This window comes from Hyaena hyaena, unplaced genomic scaffold (assembly GCF_003009895.1).
Source record: "Hyaena hyaena isolate Hyena2069 unplaced genomic scaffold, ASM300989v1 scaffold_375, whole genome shotgun sequence".
In the NCBI taxonomy this organism is placed as follows: domain Eukaryota; kingdom Metazoa; phylum Chordata; class Mammalia; order Carnivora; family Hyaenidae; genus Hyaena; species Hyaena hyaena.
In genome coordinates, this window is record NW_024081006.1 from 884,107 (window position 1) to 907,264 (window position 23,158).

The 23,158-nt window shown below is 43.3% G+C and overlaps 1 protein-coding gene across 1 annotated transcript in view; it reads left to right on the plus strand.

Annotated features, from left to right (window-relative positions):
• Positions 1 to 17,837, plus strand: part of PLCL2 (phospholipase C like 2) — a 187,512-nt gene extending 169,675 nt beyond the window's left edge. The window contains exon 6 of the mRNA XM_039250599.1: positions 16,991 to 17,837. Within this exon, the coding sequence (XP_039106530.1) occupies positions 16,991 to 17,170 (180 nt within the window). The 3' untranslated portion in view covers positions 17,171 to 17,837. The remainder of the gene's footprint in view (positions 1 to 16,990) is intronic.
• Positions 17,838 to 23,158: the final 5,321 nt, after the last annotated feature.

Below are 23,158 nucleotides of genomic sequence, written 5' to 3' on the forward strand. Positions count from 1 at the left end.
ACTCACTCCCACCCAGAGGTATGGGTACTCTACAGATTTCCTATAAATCTCAAGGGAAAGGTAACACAGTCGTATAAGCCCTGTGAGAGAGCAAATGCTCATTTTCTTTTACTTTGTTATACAGTCCTAGCGACCAAACTGCCACCTGTCAGCTGTCTTCGCTACGCGTTGGTGGTCTAGCAACCAGCGGCCTGGGTACCACCTGGGAGCCTGCTCAAAATGCAGACTCCCAGGCCCCACTCCAGATCTCCTGAACGCACATGTACAGATCTGCATTTTCACAAGATCCCAGGGGGCTCCCATGCGCATGCAAGTCTGAGATGCTCTTGGCTAAGAGCCATGGAAAATGGGAGCCAGGAGCACATATTAATGAAAAACAGCCGACATAAAGCAATACACCAGATTTTCAAAATAAGTAATTGAACCAAATAGCTACACTGAGGAAACCTATTTTCTTTTGAATTACGTCCAGGAGAGAGAATTAACACCTCAGACCTATGTTCATATGGGAACTAATGTGTAGGACAAGGTAATAGATCTTTTAAAAATTTCCGGCACATTTGTCCTAGATGGTAGAACCTGGGCACAGAATGGGGAAGAACTGGAGAGATCTGTGTGTCATTTCCATATAACGGAAGGGCTTTTTCCATCTGTGGGTATTTCACAAGTTTTAACCTTGTTTATGAGAATCAGTCCCCCTTTGGACTTGAGTTTGGGTCTGAGTTGAGCTACCAGCCTTTTGCTGACAGGAGGGAATCGGATCCTTTGGATTCCTCTGACCACCTGTTTTTTGTGCTGAGCTTGATGAGGTGGCAGCCCTCCAGGGCTAAGTGCAGTGGGCCAGAGGCAGCAGCGCCCTCATGTTGGGCACAGAGGCTGGGGGAAGGTTTCTGATGGTACTGGATATGGAGAAAAAGTGAGAAAGAGGACAGGAAGACATGCTGAAGGAGCCTTGCGGCTGTGAGGCCTGAAGGAATTTCCTCAGGTGCTTAAAAACGTGGTCTCTCAAGCTCAACCTTGGAATCTGGATCAGAATCTCTAGAGGTAGCATGCAGGAATCTGCTTGTTGAACAGGTTCCATGGGGGGGGATCCTGAGGTGCCCTAAAACCATGGAATACCTCTGCTCTGGAGCAAAATCAAAAATATCTTCTCCCACTAATTTGCACTTGATCTTAGCCAAAAGGCCAAGAAGCGATTTTCTCCCACTAATTTGAACAAGAAAGTAGACAGGGTACCAATCATCCTGGGACATAGAACTTCCATGTGAAAATCAGGGCAAACCAAGAACGATTGGTCACCCTAAGAGGAAGCCTCCTGCCATAAATTCCTTTCATCTAAGGACATTCATCCCAGTTCTTAGGGATGTTTTGCCTCCTTTGTTTAGTTTTTCAATTTTTTTTTTTAATGTTTTATTTATTTCTAGGAGGGAGAGAGACAGCGTGAGCAGGGGAGGGTCAGAGAGAGAGGGAGTCACAGACTGAAACAGGCTCCAGGCTCTGAGCTGGCAGTCAGCACAGAGCCCGACGTGGGGCTCGAACCCACGAACCGCGAGATCATGACCTAAGCGAAAGTCGGACGCTTAACCGACTAAGCCACCCAGGCGCCCCTAGTTTTTCAGTTTTAAGAATTGCTTTAGAATACAGAAATAAACAAAGAAGAAATATCAGCTGTGGTCACCACACCCAGAAAGATCTACTGTTGATACCTTGGCATATTTACTTCCAACCATTTTTTTATTGTGAATAAAAAAAATCATTCGTTTTTCTAAATATGTCTTCATCATACAGAACTTTTTTTAATGTAAAAAAGATAAAAGTTTTAAAATGACTTCAAACCCTCCAGGAAATAACTATTATTAAATGTAGGTGACCTTATTTTACCCACCATTTTATATGCATACGGATGGATGGAGATATATTTTATTGATTCTGAGTCATCCTTCTTTTTTCTATTTTTGACATCAAAAATCTTTGAAATTGGTATGTATCTTCTGGTCCATGGCATCGCACATTGTATCCTAGTTAAACTGGCAGTGATTTTCTTTCTTACTGGTACATCTGACAAGAGCTACTGTCTAAGATATTGTGAAAGAACGTATGCCGGTAGATAGACGCCTACTGTAACTGCTCTTTTTAAAAATTTTTAAAATGTGCCATTTCACTTTTCTTTATTTAACAGAAGAAAAATAAACCATAAAGAAGCTAAATGAACTACTAACAGTTTTTACTGTGAGAGGCATTTATTTCCTATGAGATATCTCTGAGGTTGAGAAAAAAGATTATGAAAAAAAATAGGAGTCATTTTGCTTTTTTTTTTTTTTTTCTTTTAAGCTACACATTTCAATTATAAGGCCGGTTGGTCAACCTTCTGCTATGAAAGAGGAGAGTCTCTACCCACTAATATTCCGGGGTGGGGGCTTAGGCATATTGTAATTTTTCCATTTTCCAGTTTTAAATATTCCCATCTGGCCCCAAGATGATGACTCCCATGTTGTTTGGTATAAGTTCAATATTTAAATTAGCTCATGGTCACCACTATCCATCGCCTGAGGAAAGGGCTGTGAGGAGATAAATCTTAGCTGGGGTCATTGCCAGTCTTTGGATACTTGGACCCAGCTTTCTCAGAGTTTGTCAATGTCCTGTTCTAGGGTTTCTGCTGCATAACTGGGAGGAGGCGTGATCCGTTTCCACAGGTTTCTGACTGCTGCTTTAATTCAGGAGCCCTCCCTCAAGACCTCACTTCTCTTAGATAGTCAGCATCCTTCCCTCTTCTTGGTCAGTATCGAGGTACAGTTTACGTAAGATAAGGTCGACCCATTTTAACTGTACAACTCGACGAATTTTGATATATGCATATTGTCATGCAACCCCACCACAGGGGTGATAGAGCATTTCTTTCACCCCCAAAATTCCCTCGTGCCCCTCTGCAACCCCCCCCACCAGCTTGCCGACCACTGAGCTGACTTCTGTGTATAGTTTTGCCTGCTCCAGATTGTTATATAAATGGGAGTTATCTAGTATGTAGTCTTTATGCCTGGCGTCTCTCATGTGGCATAATGCTTTTGGTACTCATCCAAAGTGAGATGTTTCAGTAGTCCATTCCTTTTTATTGATGAGTAGTATTCTGTTTTATGGGTGTGTTACTCTTTGTTTATACGTTCACTAGTTCATGGACATTCGGGTTGTTTCTAGTTTCTAGCTGTTGTGAATAAAGCTGTAGGGAACATTCATATGCAGATCTTTATGTGGACATATTCTTATTTTCTTGGATAAACACCTATGAGCGCAGTTACTGGGTCATGTGGTAAGTGCATGTCAGACTTTATAAGAAATTGCCAAGCTACTTCCTAAACTGTTCCATTTAGCATCCCCCCGACAGTGTAATGAGGGTTCCAGTTACTCCACATCCATGTCAACATTTGCTGTTGTCAGTTTAGCCAGAATAGTAAATGCAGAGAGGTTGGCCTTCTTTTTGTTTATATTTCTCTCTCTCTCTCTCTCTCTCTCTTTTTTTTTTTTTAAGCCTTTAAAAAAACTGTGATGGGCCTTAGTCTGATTTTCTTCATGTTTCTTCTGCTTTGGGTTTGTTGAGATTCTTCTCTATGTGGATTTATAGTTTCCATCAAATTTGGAAAATTTTTTAGTCCTTTTTTTCTTTAAATCTTTTTTCAGTCTTACCCTTTCTGTCTTCCTTCTTTAACTCTCAAGTATACATATATACTGCTTGATATTTTCCCCAAACTGACAGATCCACTATTCATTTCTTTTTAGGTCTTTCGTATTTTTAATTTTTTTTTAATGGTTTCTATTATTTCTACAGCTTCAGGCAGTATTGCTGTATCTTCTACACTGTCCACTCTGCCATTAACGCCATCCAGCTTCCCACTTCTCTCCTCTGGGTGCTCCTCAAATCCTCCGTCATCCCGAACCAGTTATGGGCAGTAGCTGTTTAAGAGCCCCCACCGCTCCGCCCCTCACACCCCAGCCGCTTCACCTCTGAAACCCCTCCACAAAGGGAGCCGGACCCCCGTTTGTATGTCTTCCCTCAGGGCTCACTGTTTGCACCGTCAGAACATCATTGTTCAATATATCGTGTCCAGGTTTCTGTGTGTGTGTGTTAGCCCTGTTCCTCACTTGTCCCAGGCCACCGCTTTCTTCTCACCCTCTGCCCCATCCTCTTTTCTGCTGCCTCAAGCAGAAGTCAAAGGACATTCAGTTTGTGCCTTTCCGGTTTGATTGGCCTCTTAAATTTTTCAGGACTTTTATGAATTGCCACTGTAAATTCTGTGAATTCCAGAAGTTTATTAAATTATGTCATACCCCTTGGTTTGCTGCGTGTGTGTGTGTGTGTGTGTGTGTGTGTGTGTGTGTGTTTGCCAGTTTTATTCTTTTTTGCTCATTTCACCAGAAATGTGGGAAGGATATCCTGTTAACATTTTCCACCCACCAGCTTCATCAAAAGGTTTCTCTCCCTTTATTTTTCATTTGCTAAAACACTCACTGTACTGGTGATAATTTTTATTGTTTCTCTTTATTACCATTCCTGAGATGGTGGAATCTCAAGGTAGAGGAGCCCTGTTTTGGTTGTAAGAGGCAGAACTCCCGCAGGTTAGCTCACAGAGGAGGGGCGAGAGGCGCTGGCCCGTGGGAGGACCGTGAAGGGACAGGGAGCTCTGAGACCAAAAGCAGTGCACCAGCCTCACAGGAGTAAAGGGCGGTCAGGAAGCCCAGCAGCTCTTGGGGCAGCTCTTCCCCAGGGGCCGGCGGTCATCTACTCTGCCCTCCTGCTCCCTTGTAGTGTCTGCTGCCCTGTGACTTGGTATTGTCTTGGTTTGGCCCTGATTGAACCTTAGAAGGTTTTATTCCACTTCCTCAATCTGTTTGTATTTCCTAGTTCAAATCCAAGGAGAGGAAATCTGATCAGCTGAGGCTACCCTTTCCTTTCACATCCAGACCTGTGATCCTAAAGGTATAAGCCTCCTCTTGTATTAAGTTCTGCTTGGAGCAGGTTCTCTATCTGCTTCAATCCACTGTGCCCAGGAAGCACAAAATATGGCCACCTTGACTGACTATTTCAGCTCTCCATTGCTGTAGAACAGATCATGACAAAACTAGTGGCTTAAAACAACTTCTTATTTGATATGATTCTGTGGGCTAGCTGCACTCAGCTGGGTGGTTTTTCTGTTTCCCGTGGAGTTGACCAGGATCACTTATGAGGCTTGGTTCAGCTGGGAAGTCCACTGGGCCTGGAATATCCAAGAAGTCTCCACTCATGTGACTGGCATGTCACCAGGGCTGGCTAGAATGACTAGGTCCCTCTCTTCTATCCTTCTCCCTTTCTCCACATGGCCGATCCTCATTCAGTAGTCCAGCCAAGCTTCCTTATATTGCTATGAGAGTCCAAGAAAATGAAAGGAGAAGCCGCCAGGCTTCTTAAGACCACTTCCTCCATGTTTATTGATGAAAGCAAATCAATGCCAGCCCTGATTCAAGGGAGGGGGAAGTGGACCCCACCAACTAGTGGATGGAGTAGCCTGGACAGAGATGGAAAGGATTATGGCTGCTGCCTTTGCAGATAGTCTACCGCAGTGGCAGAACCTGCCCATGAAGCATTTTCCCTCAGAATGGTGTAGGATACACTGTGAGGCTTGGCCACACGACACCGTAACATCGTCCTACCCACCTTCCTGCTGCTTCCCCCAGACTGCCACCCTACTCCTCTGTCATGCAGTTTTACTTATGTTCTGTCATAGTCTATGGAAGTTGATATCTCTCTAACTTCATGTCTACCCCCTGGTTACAGTAATACCCTCAAAGCAGCACAGAATTATTTCTATTCCCTCTCCTTCAGCTTCCCTGTGTACCTTTGAGAACTATCGTTACCTTCTTTTAGACCTCCCTGGTTCAGGTCAGACATGCTCATCCTATGCAGATTCTAGGGTGAGATGGCGTCTGATTCCCTCCCCACTGGGTCCCTAGGCCTCTTGGTGGCTCTGGTTTGCCAGAATTATCCCCATACTTTGGATGTGCGCAGCACTGACAGCCCCAGGGTAGGACTCGTCAGTATGATTTTCTTCATCGTCCAAACATTATCTTACTGTCAATACGGCCAAAATTATGCTGGATTTTCTAGCGCCTGTGTCATATCATAGACTCAAATAAAGCTCATTACAACCCCAAGATGTTTTCCAGAAGAACTGCTGCCAAGCCAGCTCTTCCTGTTCTGCACCACTCCCACCCCTCAGAACTAAGACTACAAGCTAAACCCTGACAGTCATTAGAGATTTGTTCTCTTCAGGAGCATAAGACTTCTGCCAAAAATAAATAGTTAAGCCAGACGGTCTTTGCACCTGGTGAGACATTAATCTTGGTTTTGTTTTTACCTGAGGTATAGTGCTTACCTTGAAGACCTGAAGACTAACATTTGTTTCTTTTCCGAAAATTGCTGTGATGGTCTGTGTGCCACTCCTTTTCTTTATTGATGTTAATACCCTTTAGTTATTTTATGTGCTATAGGTGATGTGTCATGTTGCCTGTTTTCCTGAAAATCTGTAATTGGCTGGAAACCATCCTTCTCTTTAGCATGTGAAGACTCTTAAGAATGGCTCAGAAAACCCAACTACAGTAGCATGCGTCACTGGGCAGGCTGTGCTTTCTGATCCATTTAAAACACAATACAACCTCAGACACTAGATCCCACTAATCTGGAATTTGTGATCACTCAGCTAACCTTTAATTATGCAAAAGATGTGCTTAAAAAATTAGCAGTGCGAGGGGAGCGCTTGTGCATGCTGTTTTAACTAGTGCTTTCAGAAGCTTCCATGTTCATGGTCCTGCTCAGCCCTAGCATCCCCTTGCTCTCTACTTCCTCTCCACACGTTGGGCACACTTCCCTCTCCTCCCCACCCCTCACCGGCCCTGGTCCCTTTGCCTAGAGCCCTCTCTTGACCTCCTGTCATTTGCGCTTAGGTCCTGTCTCCCTTCTACTGTGTGGACCCTCCAGTGGCAACTCCTGAAGCCCTCACCCTACCTGTGCCACGTGAGCCACCAGCTCTGTGTCGGGGGAGTCAGTCTCCCACTGCAGGGGGTCAGTGCTCACTGCCATTGTGATATTTAGTTTTTCCCATGGCCGTTCCCACTATCAGGGGGAGATGTAGCCACAGCTGGAACTCAGAAAGCTCTGTAGTATAGAAATCACGCTACTAAGCCATGGTTAGGCCCCAAAGGCATCATTGGTTGGAGTCATGGAGTCACATATAGAAAGCAGCGTCCTCCACAGCCCCCTGGCCTCTACTGAAATCCTTTCTTGCCTGTGTGCCAAGGCCCAGCTCAGACCCCCACACTTTCCCCACTGTGCTGCCGAGGAGCTCCTGGGAGCCCCGTGTCCTCCATCTTTGTTGAAAGAAACGTAAAATAGTTTCTGACACCCATTCTGAATTTAAACTGCATCTTATATTTAAAAATTTAAATTAAAGTGGCACAACCTTTGTAAAGTTGAGGAACAGATGTAAATGTGATTAAACAGCCAAAATATTGGCAAAGGGTAAGGGATCGCGGTGCATGGACAGTCTCTAGATCAACCTGCTTTGCTTGCATAATCAGGACACTGCTTCAGACAATTGAAATGTCTCTCTGGAGTAAGGGGAAAGCTAAGGGTTAGGATCCATGTTCCCAGAACAGCTCTTCACACTCTCGGAGCAACTTATCCACCTGGCCAGCACCCGTGAACCCTTTGGGATGGAGTGAGGAGCGGGAAGGAGGTCTTCCTGCTGAGGAGAGAGGGGTTTATTTGCAAGTCACGTTCCACTCCCTTCAAACATGTGAATGAGCTCGGGGGAAGCCAATAGGACAGAACAAAATCATGGGACATCTAACGTGAATTTGTTGTGCCGCAGAAAAGCACGTGCTGCTATGCTCCGTTGCTCCAGCTTCAAGTGACTGATGACCAGGGGACCTTTGTTCAAGTGTAAGGCTTACTGAGACAGCAGGAGGAGGAAGGCCTTCCTTAACCCTGATGGATGTGCTATAGCCTTCACCAGCCACGCGGGCCTCTCAGAGGCAGCGGTCAGAGCACAGTGAGGCGGCTTAGCACCCAGGCCAGGACCGCACAACCACACCATTGTGTGTGGTGAGTCCCTCCCCATTCAACACATAGAGATGGAAATCTGTGTCTCTGTTCCTGTGTGTAAGCACAGGAAGAAGGAATTGTCTGCACCATTGCTGATGTACTGGGGACATTAGAAACGTGGAGGACATTACACTTTGCCTGCTTTAAAGTGTCACATGTCACATGTGGGACTCAACTGTATAGTTTGGGCCCTGCGGTTTAGTTAATCCAAAAAGAAAACAGAACACACCGAGAGGAATTTATGTGTGTTTATGTGTAATTTGCTGTGCAGACTCTGCCTTGCGCAAGACCCTTCATCTCTCTACTGTTTTCTTGTCTACAAAATTGGGGCTAGTAATAGTACCTCTCACAGAGCTGAGATTATCATGAGATAATCTTTGCGAAGGGCTTAATACAGTGCCTGGCATACATCAGTCACTCCGTTCCCAAGAAATGTTTCCTGATCATGAGCTTGTGTTAGGGTTTTGCAACTTAGATTATCTGGTGTGGGTCCAGAAGAATCCTAGGTCCCTTGCCGTCTTCTCAGAGTGATCTGAGGGAGAGGACAGGAAGCCTCTGGCAGCCTTCCTGAGTGACGGGAAAGATAAGGACACGTGCATGGCAAATTGCTGAGTAAGGGGACATGTGGGCTGGTGCTGGGCTCCCGCAGGTGGGCAGTGTGTTTTCCTGCTAGGCCTTGGCGCTCTTGGGTGTCTGCCCCCCATCTTTATCCCAGAGTTAGCTTCATGTCTGGAGGAGCAGAAGGTGTCAGTGGAGGCACCTAGAAGCTGCTGTGTTCCTGAGTGGAAAGAAGCAGGAAGGAGGCAGCCTAATCCATGCCATCCAAGCAAACCTTCTTGGGCTGGGGCTTTTAGCCCCAGCACAACCCGGAAGTCAGTGTGGGCCCCAGATATGCTGAGGTCAAACCAGACACTGATAGCTTACGTTCTTACTTGCATTAAATTTAAAAAGTTTTGGGGCAGCTGAGTGGCCCAGTCAGTTAAGCATCTGACTCTTGGTTTCAGCTCAGATCATGATCTCACAGTTTGTGAGCTTAAGCCCCTCATTGGGCTCTGTGCTGACAGCCCAGAGCCTGTTTGGGATTCTCTCTCTCTCTCTCTCTCTCTCTCTCTCTCTCTCTCTCTCTTTCTGCTGCTCCCCTGCTCTCTCTCTTTCTCTCGCTCTCTCTCTCTCTCTCTCAGAATAATAAATAAACTTTAAAAAAAAGTTTTTGACTACCCCTCTGCCTCCTTCAGACTCTCAAAATGGTATGGGTGTTCTCTTTTTTCTCTTCTGTCCACCTGCTTGTAATTTGGAAGAAACATGTCTGCTGGCTTCCAGGGAATGGCAGGTGGCCATCTTTGCCCCTTCTGGCTCTCAGCCACATGGCCATTTTACAGACTGGTGGTCTGGGGAGTCTTTGTGGCCACCCTGGTTCACTCTCCTCAGAAGGAGGACAACTCTGTTCTTCTCTGATAGACAGTTGGATTAAAAACCTTTGAAAAAGAATAACGGAAGTGTACAATCCCTATAGTTTTAACTCTAGGTCTAAATAAAAGCAGTGAATTGTGGTTGTTAATTTTAGATTCGAAACTATGTTAGGCTAACAGATGTGCCTAGAAGTATTTTTAACATATTAAAAGCTGGGGCATCTTTGATGGTCAGACAGAAAGTTGGGTGATTGGCCGAGTATTGAGTGTGGCTGGGGCACTGGCTCTGGTGTCTGGGATCTGCTGTCATTCGTTTCCCGGCTGCTCCAGCCTCTGACCTCCTCTCAGGCAGCCACCAGCAGGGCCAGAAGGAGCGCAGTGGCTGCCCGCTCTCCGCATGAGCCACTGGGATTCAGCCCTGCCCTTAGCTATGTCTTCTAAAGATTATGTTCTGAGTCTGAGTAGGAACCTTAAATATTTTGACCTAAGGTTGTTATAACTCCTTCAACATGAGAACCAAATAGAATAACTTACAAAATTCAAAACAGAATGTGTGAAACCAAATAGGGTTTGAGTTTCTCAACTGGGAACATTGCAAAGCCAGTTTCGTAGGAGTCTTCAAACCCAGATACCCTGTGTCAGTGGGCGGCAGTGTTTTAAATAGCCTTTGCTCTTTTGAAGCAATGAGATGTGAACGATGCTATAGCAAACAGCACCATCACCTCTTTCAGAATTGTTCTATGCTCCCACTGGATGCCACAATCCAGAGACATGTCAGACGTGCAGTTTTGGGCGCACAGAACAAAATACAAGAAATCTGGGTAAAACTCAGCAGCTCGCCAGCTCTGGGGGCCCTTTGTGTCTCTCCTGGCTGGCTGCAGAAAGCCTGGTCCGTTCAAGATGTGGTAATGACCTGTCTAAACATGGGAGCCAAGATTCAACCAGATAAAAAAATTCTGTTATTACCACATGAATTATCCTACACAATCTGGGGATTTTGTATTTAAATGCTCCATCATCCTGTGGCAGATCTATATATGCTGACATGGAAAGATGGAGAAGACATGACTTTTGGTGAAAAAAAGAAAACTGAAGAATCACAGAGTTTGCTTGATTTCATTTCTGTAAAAATAAAATACCTATTCATAATATATAAATGCAGAGAGAAAGGTGAAACACTTGATTGGGAGGCAACTGTGAAGATTAAAGAGGAGACTTTAGCATCTTAGTCTAATTATACTCTTTCAACACGTTTCTGGAGCCTGTGTGGTATGCCTGGTGCTATTGTAGGCTTGGAGGGGGAGGGTTCACCAGTGGACTGAAGACGTAAAAGCCCTGCTTCTCATGGAGCTCACATTTAATGAGAGAGACAGATAGTAAACAAAGCAACAGAGAATGTCATGTGGTAGTACATGTCATGGAAAAAGCAAGGCAGGGAAGGGGCAAGAGCTGGGAGCAAGAGGTGGCAGTTTTCATTTTGGAAAGGCTGTCAGGGAGTCAAGGCCTGAAGGAGATGAGAGAGCAAACTGTGTGTCTTTCTGGGCAAGAGCCTTCCCTGCATAGGGAATGTTGAGTGTACAACCTTGAGGCTGGGCCAGAGAGGACCTGCTGTGTCTGAGGAGCATTTAGGGGCCCAGCATCACAGTGGCTGACTGGTCAAGGTGGGGCGATGAAGGGGGTGACAGCTCAGGGGGTGTGGGAAAGGACGTTGACTCTCACTCTGCATTATACCAGGAGCCACAGGTTTGGGGAGGGTCGTGTTCTGACCGTGTTTGTTTCTCTCTGGCTGTCATGTTGACAAAGGAGAAGCATGATGGCTAGTTGTCATAAACTCAGAGAGAGGTGATAGTAGTTCAGGCCACAGTGGGAGCAATGGGGGTGGTAAGAAGTGCTGAGAATCTGTATATGTGTATATTTGTTGAAGACAGAGGTAATGGAGGCTGCTGACAAGTGGGATGAGGGATGTAAGAAAAGGAGAGGAGTCAAAGATGGTATTAGGGTTTTTGTTCTCAGTCACTGTGAGAACAGAGTTGTCATAACCTAAGAGGAGTTAGTTCTAGAGAGGCTTGTAGGAAGGATATTAGGAACTCAGTTTTGGGCATGTGGAGTCTAAGAGGGCATGCCAAGTAAGCATTTTGAGCATAGACCTACTAATTTTTATTAATAAAAATATTAGAGCAGAAATCAGTGAAATTGATATCAGGAAATTAATAGAGAAAATCAACAGAACTGAAAGCTGGCTCTTTGAAAAAATCTTTAAAATCAGTAAGTCTCTAGCCAGACTGACTAGGAAGGAAGGAAGAAAACAGAGCACACCAATCACTAACATCAGAACCAAAAGAAGGGACATCATTACAGATCCCATGGGTGTTAAAAGGACAGCAAAGGAATATAACGAATGACTCTATTCCCACAAATTTGATAACTTAGATGAAATGGACCAATTTCTTGAAAGGCACATTTTACCAAAACTCACACAAAAAGAAATAGAGAATTTGAATAGATTTATCTCTATTAAAGAAGTTGAATAAACAATAATGTTTTAAAATAGAAAGCACCAGCTCACTTGGGTTCACGGGTGAATTCTATCAAACATTTAAGGAGGAAATCGTACCAGTTTTTTTTTTACACTCTCTTCCAGAAAACAGAGGCAGAGGGAATACTTTCTAACATAATTGTACGTGGCCAGCATTTATCCTAATACCAAACTCTTACGCACATAGATGCAGAAATCCTCAAGAAAATATTTAAAAACTGAATCCAGCAATGTATGAAAAGAGTTGTACACTGTGTCCCAATGAAATTTACACCAGGTATGAGGGTTGGTGCAACAATCAAAAATCAATTAGTGTAATCCACACCATCAATAGGCTAGAGGGGAAAAAAATCACACGATCATCTCACTAGATGGAAAAAAAAAAAAAAAGCATCTGACAAAATCAAATGTCCATTCATGATAAAAACTCTCAGTAAGCTAGAAATACAGAAGAACTCCCTCAACTTGATAAAGAGCAAAACACCTTTAACTATCCTCATACTAATGGTGGGACCCCAAACCTTTCCCACTAAAATCTGGAACAAGGTAAAGATATCCCCTGACTCCACTATTTTTCATCCTTGTACTAGAAGTCCAAGCTAATTCAATAAGATAAGAAAGAGAAATGAAAGTTATCCATTGGGAAGGAAAAAATATAACTGTCTTTGTTCACAGATGACACGATCATCCTTGTAGAAATTCCAAAAGAATTGACAAAAAACTCCTGGAACTAAGAAACGATTATAGCAAGGTTGCAAGATACAAGGTTAGTGTATAGAAGTCGTCACTTTCCTAGATAACAGCAATGAACAAGGGTGATTTGGAGTTAAAAATATAATGCCACTTACATTAGCACCTCCAAAAATAAAATACTTAGGCATAAATCTAACAAAATATATACAAGATCTACATGAGGAATAAAACAAAACAGAATAAATATATCAAAGAAGAAATGAATAAATGGAGGGACATTTCCTGTTCATGTAAGAAGACTCCATATTTTTAAGATGTCATTTCTTTCTAAATTGAGCTATTGATTCAACACAACCCCAATCAAAATCCCATCAAGTCATTTTGTAGATATTGACAAACTGATTCTAAAGTTTATGTGGCGATACAAAGCACCCAGAACAGCCAACAGAGTATTGAAGGAGAACAAAGTCAGAGGAGTGACACTACCTGACTTTGAGATTTACTCTAAAGCTATAGTAATTGGGGCACCTGGGTGGCTCAGTCAGTTAAGCATCTAACTCTTGATTATGCCTTAGGTCACAGTCTCATGGTTCATGAGTTGGAGCCCTGAATCAGCCTCTGCATTGACAGTGCAGAGCCTTCTTGGAATTCTCTCTTTCTCTCTCTGTCTCTCTCTCTTCCCCTCCCCAACTTCCTCTGTCTCAAATAAATAAACTGAAAAAAAAAATAAAGCTATGGTAATCAGTGTGATATTGGTAAAAGAACAAAGAGATCAGTGGAACAGAATAGAGAGCCCAGAAATAGACCCACATAAATTTTAGCTGATTTTTGACTGAGGGGCCAAGGCAATACAATGGAGCAAAGATACTCATTTAAACAAATGGAGCTGGAACAACTGGACATCCATGTGCAAAGAGAAAACAATCTAGACACAGACTCTACACCCTGCACAAAAATTAACTTCAAACCAATTATAGGCCTAAATGGAAAATGGAAAACTATAAAACTTCTGGAAAATAGCATAAGAGAAAACTTAGATGACCTTGGGTACGGCAGTGACTTTTTAGGTGTAACACCAACAGCATAGTCATGAAAGAATTCATAAGCAGGACTTTCTTAAACTTAAAAACTTCTGCTCTCCAAAACACAAATCAAGAGAACAAGAAGACAAACCACAGACTTGGAGAAAATGTTTGTAAAAGACACACCCGATTAACAACTGTCACCTAGAGTATGCAAAGAACTTTGAAAACTCAACGAAAAAATGAACAATTAGAAACCGGACAAAAGATCTGAGTAGACACTTCCCTACAGCAGGCATGCAGGTGGCAGTAGGCATGCGAAACGCTGTTCAACACTGTATGTCATTAGAGAACTGCACATTAAAGCAGAAATGAGACACCAATGTAAACCTTTTAGAATGACCAAAATCTAAAGCACTAGCAGCACCAAATGCTGGTGAGCATGTGGGGACAGTAGGAGCTCTCACTCGCTGCTGGTGGGAATGAAAGCGGCTCAGCCACTGCAGAGGACAGGATGCAGTTTCTAAACTAAACATCCTCTTGCTATACGTGTGATACTTCACTCACACTCCTGTCAGTATCTACTAAAATGAATTGGAAGCTCATGTCCACACAAAATTCTGCACATGGATGTTTATAGAAGCTGTATTCATAATCCCCAAAAGTTGGTTTTAACTGAGATGTCCTTAAATAGGTGAGTCGATGAATAAGCTGTGGTACTTCCAGACAATGGAACATTACTCAGCACTAAAAACAAATTAGCTGGCAAACCATAAGAGACATGGAGGAAAGTTAATTGCATATTACTAAGTCAAAGAAGCCAATGTTAAAAGGCTACCTACTGTATAATTCCAACCATATAACATTCTGGAAAAGTTGAGTTAGTAAAAAGATCAGTGGTTGCCAGGGATTAGGGAGAAGGGAGGGATGAATAGGGAAGCCCAAGGGATTTTTAGGGCAGTGTGACTATTCTGCGTAATGGCGGGTACATGTCATTCTACACTTGTCCAAACCCATAGGATGTACAACACCAAGAGTGGACCTTCAGGTAAACCATGGACTTTGGGTGACAGTGATATGCAGCGTAGGTTTGTAGTTAATGTCCCACTGTGGGGCAGGATGTCAGTAGTGGTGATGGTTATGCCTCATGTGGGGATGGGGGCATAGGGGAAATCTCTGTACTTACTGCTTAGTTTTACTGTGAACCTAAAACTTCTCTAATTAAAAAAATAATACTTGGAATTTTAAGGCACAAATAGAGTATCTAGTTACAATCTATTAACCATAAATGTATGCAACAATCCTGCACGTGAGGGCAAATAAACTCTTTAACAAGAAATTCTATTTCTGCCACAGTATGCTATATTTATACACAAAGACCTTACTGCTTATAAGATTCTGTCTATGAGTTCAGTGACTACTAAGAATGAGTAAAAATGAAGCTTCTTCAGTTAAACTAAGCAATGGAGCATCTATTTATAGTTACTAATTAAAGGTCTTTGTAAAGCAGGAAAATCATGAACAGTAAGTGGTAAACAGCAAACCATTCTGTGGGTTCTGGCCTCATAGTGGCTTAAGATTACCCTGCAATTTAGTCTCACCAGAGGTTGAGATTCAATTGTAGTCCAGCTGCCTGCCAAGGTAAGTCCTTACCTGTTGCCTCCACAGCTGGCTCCCAGCTTTTGTTGTACAGGAGCACTTAATGGGGACACACATTGTGAGGCAGTTAAGAATTAAAAAAAAAAAAAAACCAGAAAGGGAGAAAGATGGCATAGTACCAAGAATATAAGTATAACAAAGAAAAATCCAAACTATGGAGGGATGATAAAGAGAATAATGGAATAAAATTAGAGCCTGAGGAAGGAAAACAAAATAGTGACAAGGAAAAATAAGAGAGAAGGAAAGGTAATAGTAGAAGTAGAAAGGACTCTTAATGGAAGGCAGATTAAATATCGGAAGGAAAAGTAGAACAAAAGACCAAAGTAGGAATGTTGGAATGTATGATGGAGCACCACATCCTCTCTCCTAACCAGTAATCTTGAACTGATCAGCTGATGTGTGGGTAGTTTCACCCCCCAGGGGATATTTGACAAAGTCTGCAGACATTTTGGTTGTCACAACTGATGGGGTGCAACTGCTCTAAAGTGAATAAAAGCCATGGATGCTGCTAACCAGCTCAAGATGCACGAGACAGCCGCCCACACATAAACCCAGCCAAAGAATTTTCTGGTCAATATGTCAAGAGTGACGAGGCTGACAGACTCTGCACTGACCCATCATCAGCTCAGTTTCCAGACTCCTAGTGACGTGTGCTGCAATCCATCCCATTGTGTTTTGACCTATGTGTTAGACTGCGTATATGTCAAGCGGATGGCCACAGCCCATAAAAGAAATTAAAATTTGGCTAAGAAAGTTTATCGAAAGTAAAGGATCATTTCCTTCCTGCCTTGTTTAGCAAGTAGTCCGTGAAAACCTGCTGTGTGCCTATCTGCCAAAGCCTGCCTCAAAAGCAAATCTTTGTCATAGAGAACAGACTAATGGGTGTCAAGGGGCTGAGGATGGTGGACAGATGGGGAAGGGCGTGACTCGAGTCATGGTTCCAGGGAGATCTTTGTGGCGGCAGATTAGCTCTGTGTGTTGATTGCGGTGGAGGTTACGTGAATCTGCCCTTGGGATAAAGTGACACAGAGCTGTACATATACGGTGCACCAGTGTCACCTGCCTGGTTTGGACATGGTACTACAGTTATGTAAGCCGTAACCATCGGGAGAAATTTGGGGAAAGGTATATAAGACCTCTCTGTACTATACTTGCATCCTGTGAATTTATACTTACTTCAGAATGAAAAGTTAAAAATAAAGCAAATCTTAAAAGGAAAAAACCAAGATGGGCCCGAGAATTTAGCAAAAAGATGTAATTCTAAACCAGGCCAGACTGCCATGATCCACACACACAGAATTCTGTTCAGGTTTATAAAGGGAAAGAACTAAAGAGGCAGCATGGTCTTGGAGTTTGATGTGGAAAACTGGGAAGACAATCTTGTTTTTTATTAAAATTGACCTGTTCGGATGCAGTGCCAATAACAAATAAATATGCCCTCTTGTGGCATCAAAATATTTCTATTTCAGTGGAACACCTATATTGTCAGACTGCAACAAGAAGTCATGTCACACCTAACATTTAATTGCATGTCTTGTTACAGGGACAAGCGGATCTTTTGAAATATGCTAAGAACGAGACCTTGGAGAACCTGAAACAAATCCATTATGCTGCTATCTCATGTGGGCTGAATAAACCAGGCACAGAAAATGCCGAGGTTCAGAAGCCGCGCCGGAGCCTGGAAGTCATACCTGAAAAAGCAAATGATGAAACTGGAGATTGAAGAAATTTTCTAGAAATCATTATGGAGTTTATAACTCTAGGACCAATTGTAGCCAAATGGGACATTTGCTTTGCACTCACTAATGAAAATAATATTTGGGATTTTAAAGCACAACTGGAGTAGCTAATTACAGTCTATTAAAACTGTGAATGTATGTAGCAATTCTGCGTGTGAAGGCAAATAAACTCTTTAACAAGAAATTATATTCCTGGCCAAAATGTGCTATATTTGTATACGAAGGCATCGTGACAGTTCAAGGGTGAACAACAGACTATTCGTTCTAGTTCCGTTGAGAAAAAATGTTTTCCTAACAAAGCAATTTCTTAAGATGGGAATGGATTGTATTGTCAAATTAGTATTTATTGGAGAGAAACCTAATCTGCGCATTTTCCTTGTATACGATTGCCAGAGTCTCTGGGTTATAGATGATTTTGGTGGCATGCCTGCTGAGCTATAATTACTAGACCAATGTAAGTGGACAGATGCGCTGAGTCCCCAGGGGCCTTGGAGGGCCATCGAGCTACAAGGACTGCGGCTCCCGGCCGAAGACACACGCTGGGTAGACACGATGTAAAAGCAGCCAATCTGGAAGCAACACATTGTAAATAGTTTTTCATTGTATGAAGTAGTGTTCACATTAAAACGATGTTTTATGATATTTCTCCAATAGCAGTACATGCATTTAATGAAAGTTTTAACTTTTAACATTTCCAGTTAAAAATACTCGACTCCTCAGAATGGCCAACTGTTGAACAGCTTTGTCAGAAGTGAGTTTCTTGTCTGGCTTAGCGGTTTCGCTTCGAGGAAGGTGCTCATGACTTGGCCCAACAACAGCTGACTGATTTCTGCCACAAACCGAGATGCTGCCTTGCGCTCTGAATTCGCACTAGAGTGAAGTGTGTCCCCAGATGGTGCAGAGGGTCCGGCAAAGGCAGTTAGAGGGGTTGGGGCACATGTAGCTGTCCTCTGCCAGCTGGGATTTTAATCCAAGCCTTTATTTTCTAAATTGGTGAAACTTTGTGCTATTTTTGAAAAGATACCAGACACTGCAGCCTAATTACTGCTTCTCCCAAACAAAACTCGCTTTCAGATTTTGGAAGAGTAAAAGCTCTAAATCTTCAGCAAGCCTCCTTGATTTGTCCTTGATTTGTCCATTTTCTTTTCGGTGGTTCAGGTCTGTGGGCCTGATAAGTATGAGTAAACTTATGTTTCCTTCCAGTTAGGAAGATGCTCAGGCTGATACAATTTATTCCTGCCCGGACTCCTAAATATCCTCTTAAAAAACAGTTTCTCTACTCAGTTCTTGTCATTTGCATTCTAAAGAGTGTGCTTAAGTGAAGGTATGCATCTTTACTGGCTCTTGGCACCAAGTAATACCAGTTAGAAAATTAAACCTATCTGTCACTTGAATGATTGCACGGTTCCCTGCACACCCCAGAGAACACCCGGCGGGTAGGTAGCTTCAGCTCTCTGCTCGGAAATGAACTCTACATAGAAGAAGAAGGAAAAAAAAAGAAAAGAAAAGAAAAACAGCGAAGAATTAAAAGTAGCTTTATAGAATGAGAAATAAAATAATGTACAACTTAGACCACTGTTAGCAATCCTTGAACCCAGCTGGCAAGTAAATAGCAATATTCAACTTGCGGTGAAATCCAAAAGTAATAAAAAATGACCTTTCAAAACAGAATGAAGTTGAGAGCAGTGCTACATTTACAGTCGTGGCAGGCATTACCGGAGGTGTGGCTTGAATGACTCGAGAGCGCCCGTGATTTGCTGCAGGTCGTACAGGTGTGGAATGGGCAACCTGAGGATGGAAGGAGTCTCCTGTGATTGCCCCTGATGGTCCTTTCCAGGTTCTGGGGCTGCAGAAAAGGACAATATCATGTGCAACCCCCATCACAAAGTCTGAAGGGGGTGGGGAGGGGGCATTGGCGCTGCACCCAGCCCTGGGTTTGCTCTACCTTCCCTCAGTTAAAAAAAAAAAAAAAAAAAAAAGCCTTGTTTTGACCCATCTCTTCAAAGGAATTAGCCATGTGATGGGAAAAAGAAGGCGCACCAGTTGAGGAGTTGCTCCTGAAGCTGCCGTGTTCCTCCCGTCTGCCTAGCCCCTGCCCCAGTGAGGCCCCCACCCTTCATTCAAGATGGTGGCTCAGTTGAGCAGAGCACACATTCATGGCTGACTGCGCTATTCTCTTCTGTTCGTCTTCATACGGAAATGGGAACCATTCATCACATGGCCCTGGGCCAGAGTTATGATTTATGACCTTTGTAAGCAGTTTTCTCTCACAAAGGACTAACTGGTCTGCTCTGAGTGGAATCTGTGGGGGCCTTATTATAACCCCACTGGTCAAACAAAAGTGAGACACGCTCCTGAGTCCATAAGTTGTGATGACAGTGGGGTGACATGCCAGATCCCCTCCCTCATCTACATTCCTTATATGGGGGAACCCCCACTTAAGACTCTTATTGTAAGTACAAATAATGCCCTTTAGTTTGACTAATGTGTACATTAGTCACACTGTACACACATACTGCATCATCCCTAATTAAGGGAAATGTCTGACAGGAAGTCCATGAACACAACGGGTGTAGCACTGCTGAGGGTACAGGAAAATGAAGAGTTGGACAAAAATTGTACAGGGACTATGGCAGACGCCTGGTCAGCTTAGTGGGCAATGAAACGTCACACTGGCAATATCCAAACAGAACCAAGAACCAGGTTTCCAGCAGTCGTGTGGATGACCTGTCCACAGAGTAAATCCCAAGGCATCTCCTTGTGAAATGCATCCTCTGTGATACCTGAGCCGTGGCAAGTGTTGGTCTCTTTCCTGCTTCTAGCAGCTACAGCTTCTGAACAGTGGGAAGGAAGACTTCTAAAACTCAAGTGCTCACCTCCTCCGTCTCAGGGCGGCAGTGTAGCCTGGGAGTTTTTGCAGATGGAGTCCCGCCCCAGCTGGGTGGCCTGCATCCTTGGGAGGATGCTCTCCACCTGCATGGAGGTGAGGCTGTTGACTCACCCGGCTTGCAGTCTTCATCAGGTGGCCTCATCTGGTACATTGGGTACTTTGCACTGAATCTTTAATCAAGGGTTGAAACAATGTCAATGCACATTGACTGTACTCAACAGCATCACTCACCCACTGAGTGAGAAAACCCAGCTAGATTTCTCTTTACCATTTTCAGTAGGCACTAGACTTTGATCTGAGCAAACCTAACATTTACCATGAGTTGGAAGGGTTTTGTATTTATTATGTTTGACAGTGGGACTCTTTGTTGGGGCCATGTGCGAAGGAATGATTGTGTTTAGGGAGTTCGCATACGTCATTTTATCCTCTCAACAACAGGCAAGATATTTATCCAGTATTATAGGTGAAGACATGATGACTTTAGCCAAGGTCACAGACTGCTCAAGTCAGGATTTGAACCCAGATCTGCCTGCTCTGAAGCCTCTGTTCCCAAAAACTGTCTGTACTCTCCTGAATTCCAAATACACATTTCATCTCTAAACTGCAAGGTGGACACTATGTCATAAACAATGAGGTAATTTTATTTCTCCTTCACTCTGAACACGAGCCCCCTAGAAGCCACTGAGATTTACTCTGATTTTATTGAGCACAGTTTGGACACCAGGGACCACAGTGAACAAGAGCAGACATGGTCCCAAACCCCCATGGAACTGACAATGTGGTTTTGAGAAGGAGACATTAATCTAAATAATTACAGAGAGAACGTACAATTACAAACCATGGTGAGGGCAACGAAGGGGCTACCTGGCCTCACTTCCTAGCTGAGTACTGAGAGGAAGTGTTCTCAACCTCTCTTGCTTCTGTAACTGAAGGATTGACAAAATACTTCCTTCAGAGGATTCTTGTGAGGACCGAATACAATGGTGTTTGTAAGGTGCCTGGCTCACAGTAGCCTTGCTGTAGTATTATCAGTAGTTATTCTTGAAAGGTAGGGCCATGAGAGTGTAACAGAGACCTCACCCTCCTTGAAAGATGGACTGAGTATGTATTGCGAAACACAACCCTCAGAACTTAAAACGGTCATTATATCTTGGGTTGGCTGGGCTCACGTCAGTAATTCTTGCTTGGGGTCTATCATGCAGTTGCTGGCAGATGTCAGCTGGGGCTGTGGTCATCTGACTGGCTACACATGCGAGATGGCTCCCTCCCATGGCTGAGCTATCAACCAAAGCATATGCATGTCTCCATGTGACTTGAACTTCCTATAGCAGGGCACTGGGTTCCGAGAGTCTGTGTTCCAGAAGACCTATACGGAAGCTGTGGGTCTTCTTGAGACTTCTTGTGCCTAGCCTCAGTAGTCCTAGACTGTTATGTCTGCTGTATTTTATTGTTCAAGTATGTCACTAAGTCCCCCCAGGTTCCAGTGGGTGGAGAAATCAACTCCTCTCTTGCTAGGGGAGCGGCAAGTTTGTGTTGCAGGGGAGGATATAGGATAGGAGATATTAAGACCACCTTTGGAATATACAAGCTGCCACAGAAGATTCCCTGAGAAAGTGGTATTTTAGCTGAGACCTGAAGGCAAAAATTATCAGGAGAGGGTGAAATTCAGACAATTTAGGGAGAGAACCCAGCGTGTTGACAAAGCCAATGATGGGAGGAAGGCTGGCATGCTTGAGGACCCAGAGAAGGAGAGTGAGACCAGGGTGCAAACGACGCCAGGAGGAAGGTGTGGAATGAGTGGCGGAGGGCTGGAGCTCATTGTGAAGGGTTCCATAGGCCTTGTCAGGGATTTTGGTCTTGGTTTCCTATAAACCTAGTACCAAATATTTAGTTTTATTATATTCACTCTACCTTTTATTGGTTTTACTTAATTATAAAAAGAAATGTACACTCCTTGTTACTAAAAAGGTCAAATGCTAAAGAATGTTAAGTTGGAACGTGCATGTACCGCTCACACGGCCCATCTCCTGCTCCCCACAGGAGCGGTTTGGCCAGCTCCTCCTCCACGTGGGCTGGTTCACATGCTACCAACAGATGCCGTCCTCTCTCTGATAAGTTCCCACTTTTACTGTCAAGAAAAGATATAACTGTCTTTAAGGGTCACAGGAACCAAAAAATTGAATATTTAAAGTAAAGCTGTGGCCTGGAAAGTGATAAATAGCAATTCAATTTTGTGAACTACAATAACTTTGCATTTTATCAAAGCCACAGATGTTAGGTAGAAAACAGAAATTAACAACAACTTATGTGAAATGTGACTCTTAGAATTTATAAGAACAAATGTCTTCCCTCTAAAAAGATTTTTTACTCTAAACCAAAAAATCACAAAAATTCTTTGGGAATGGATTGTTGTGGCTGTTGAGAAGCAGAAAATTACAACCTATATGAGGAGAAAAATCCATGAATCAAAAACAACCCAGAACTGGTACAGATGTTAGAATTAGCATACAAAAGTATTAAAACACTTATTACAGCTGTATTCCTTATGTTCAAAAAGTGAAGTAGTTGCATGGATGATACAGAAAAGACCAAAATTTGACTTCTAGAGATGGGAACATCAGTGTGTGAGGGAAAGCTACAGAGGATGGGATTAATGGCAGAGTAGACTTCACAAAAGAAAAAAATTAGTGTGCTTAAAACCAGCATACTAGAGACTCTCCAAAATAAAAAACACAGAAGGGGGGAAAGAAGAAAAGAAAGAAGAAGAACAGAGCAGGTCCCACGGTGAGCTGTGGGACCACTTCGGTGGCTTCATATGTGTGTAACTGCAGCGCCCAAAGGAGAGGAAAAAGTGGGAAGGACCAAAAACAAAGAAATAAACATAATGGCGAAACATTTTCTACAATTTCTACGGACACTTTTACATCCCAGAGATGCAGGAATCTCAACACCCAACAAGACACATGAAGAACACTACCCTATGGCACATCAGTATCAAATTGCTCAAAGCCTCAGTGATAAAGCGAAAAGTCTGAAAAGCAGTCGGAGAGAAAAAGACACATTCTATGCAGAAGCATGCAAA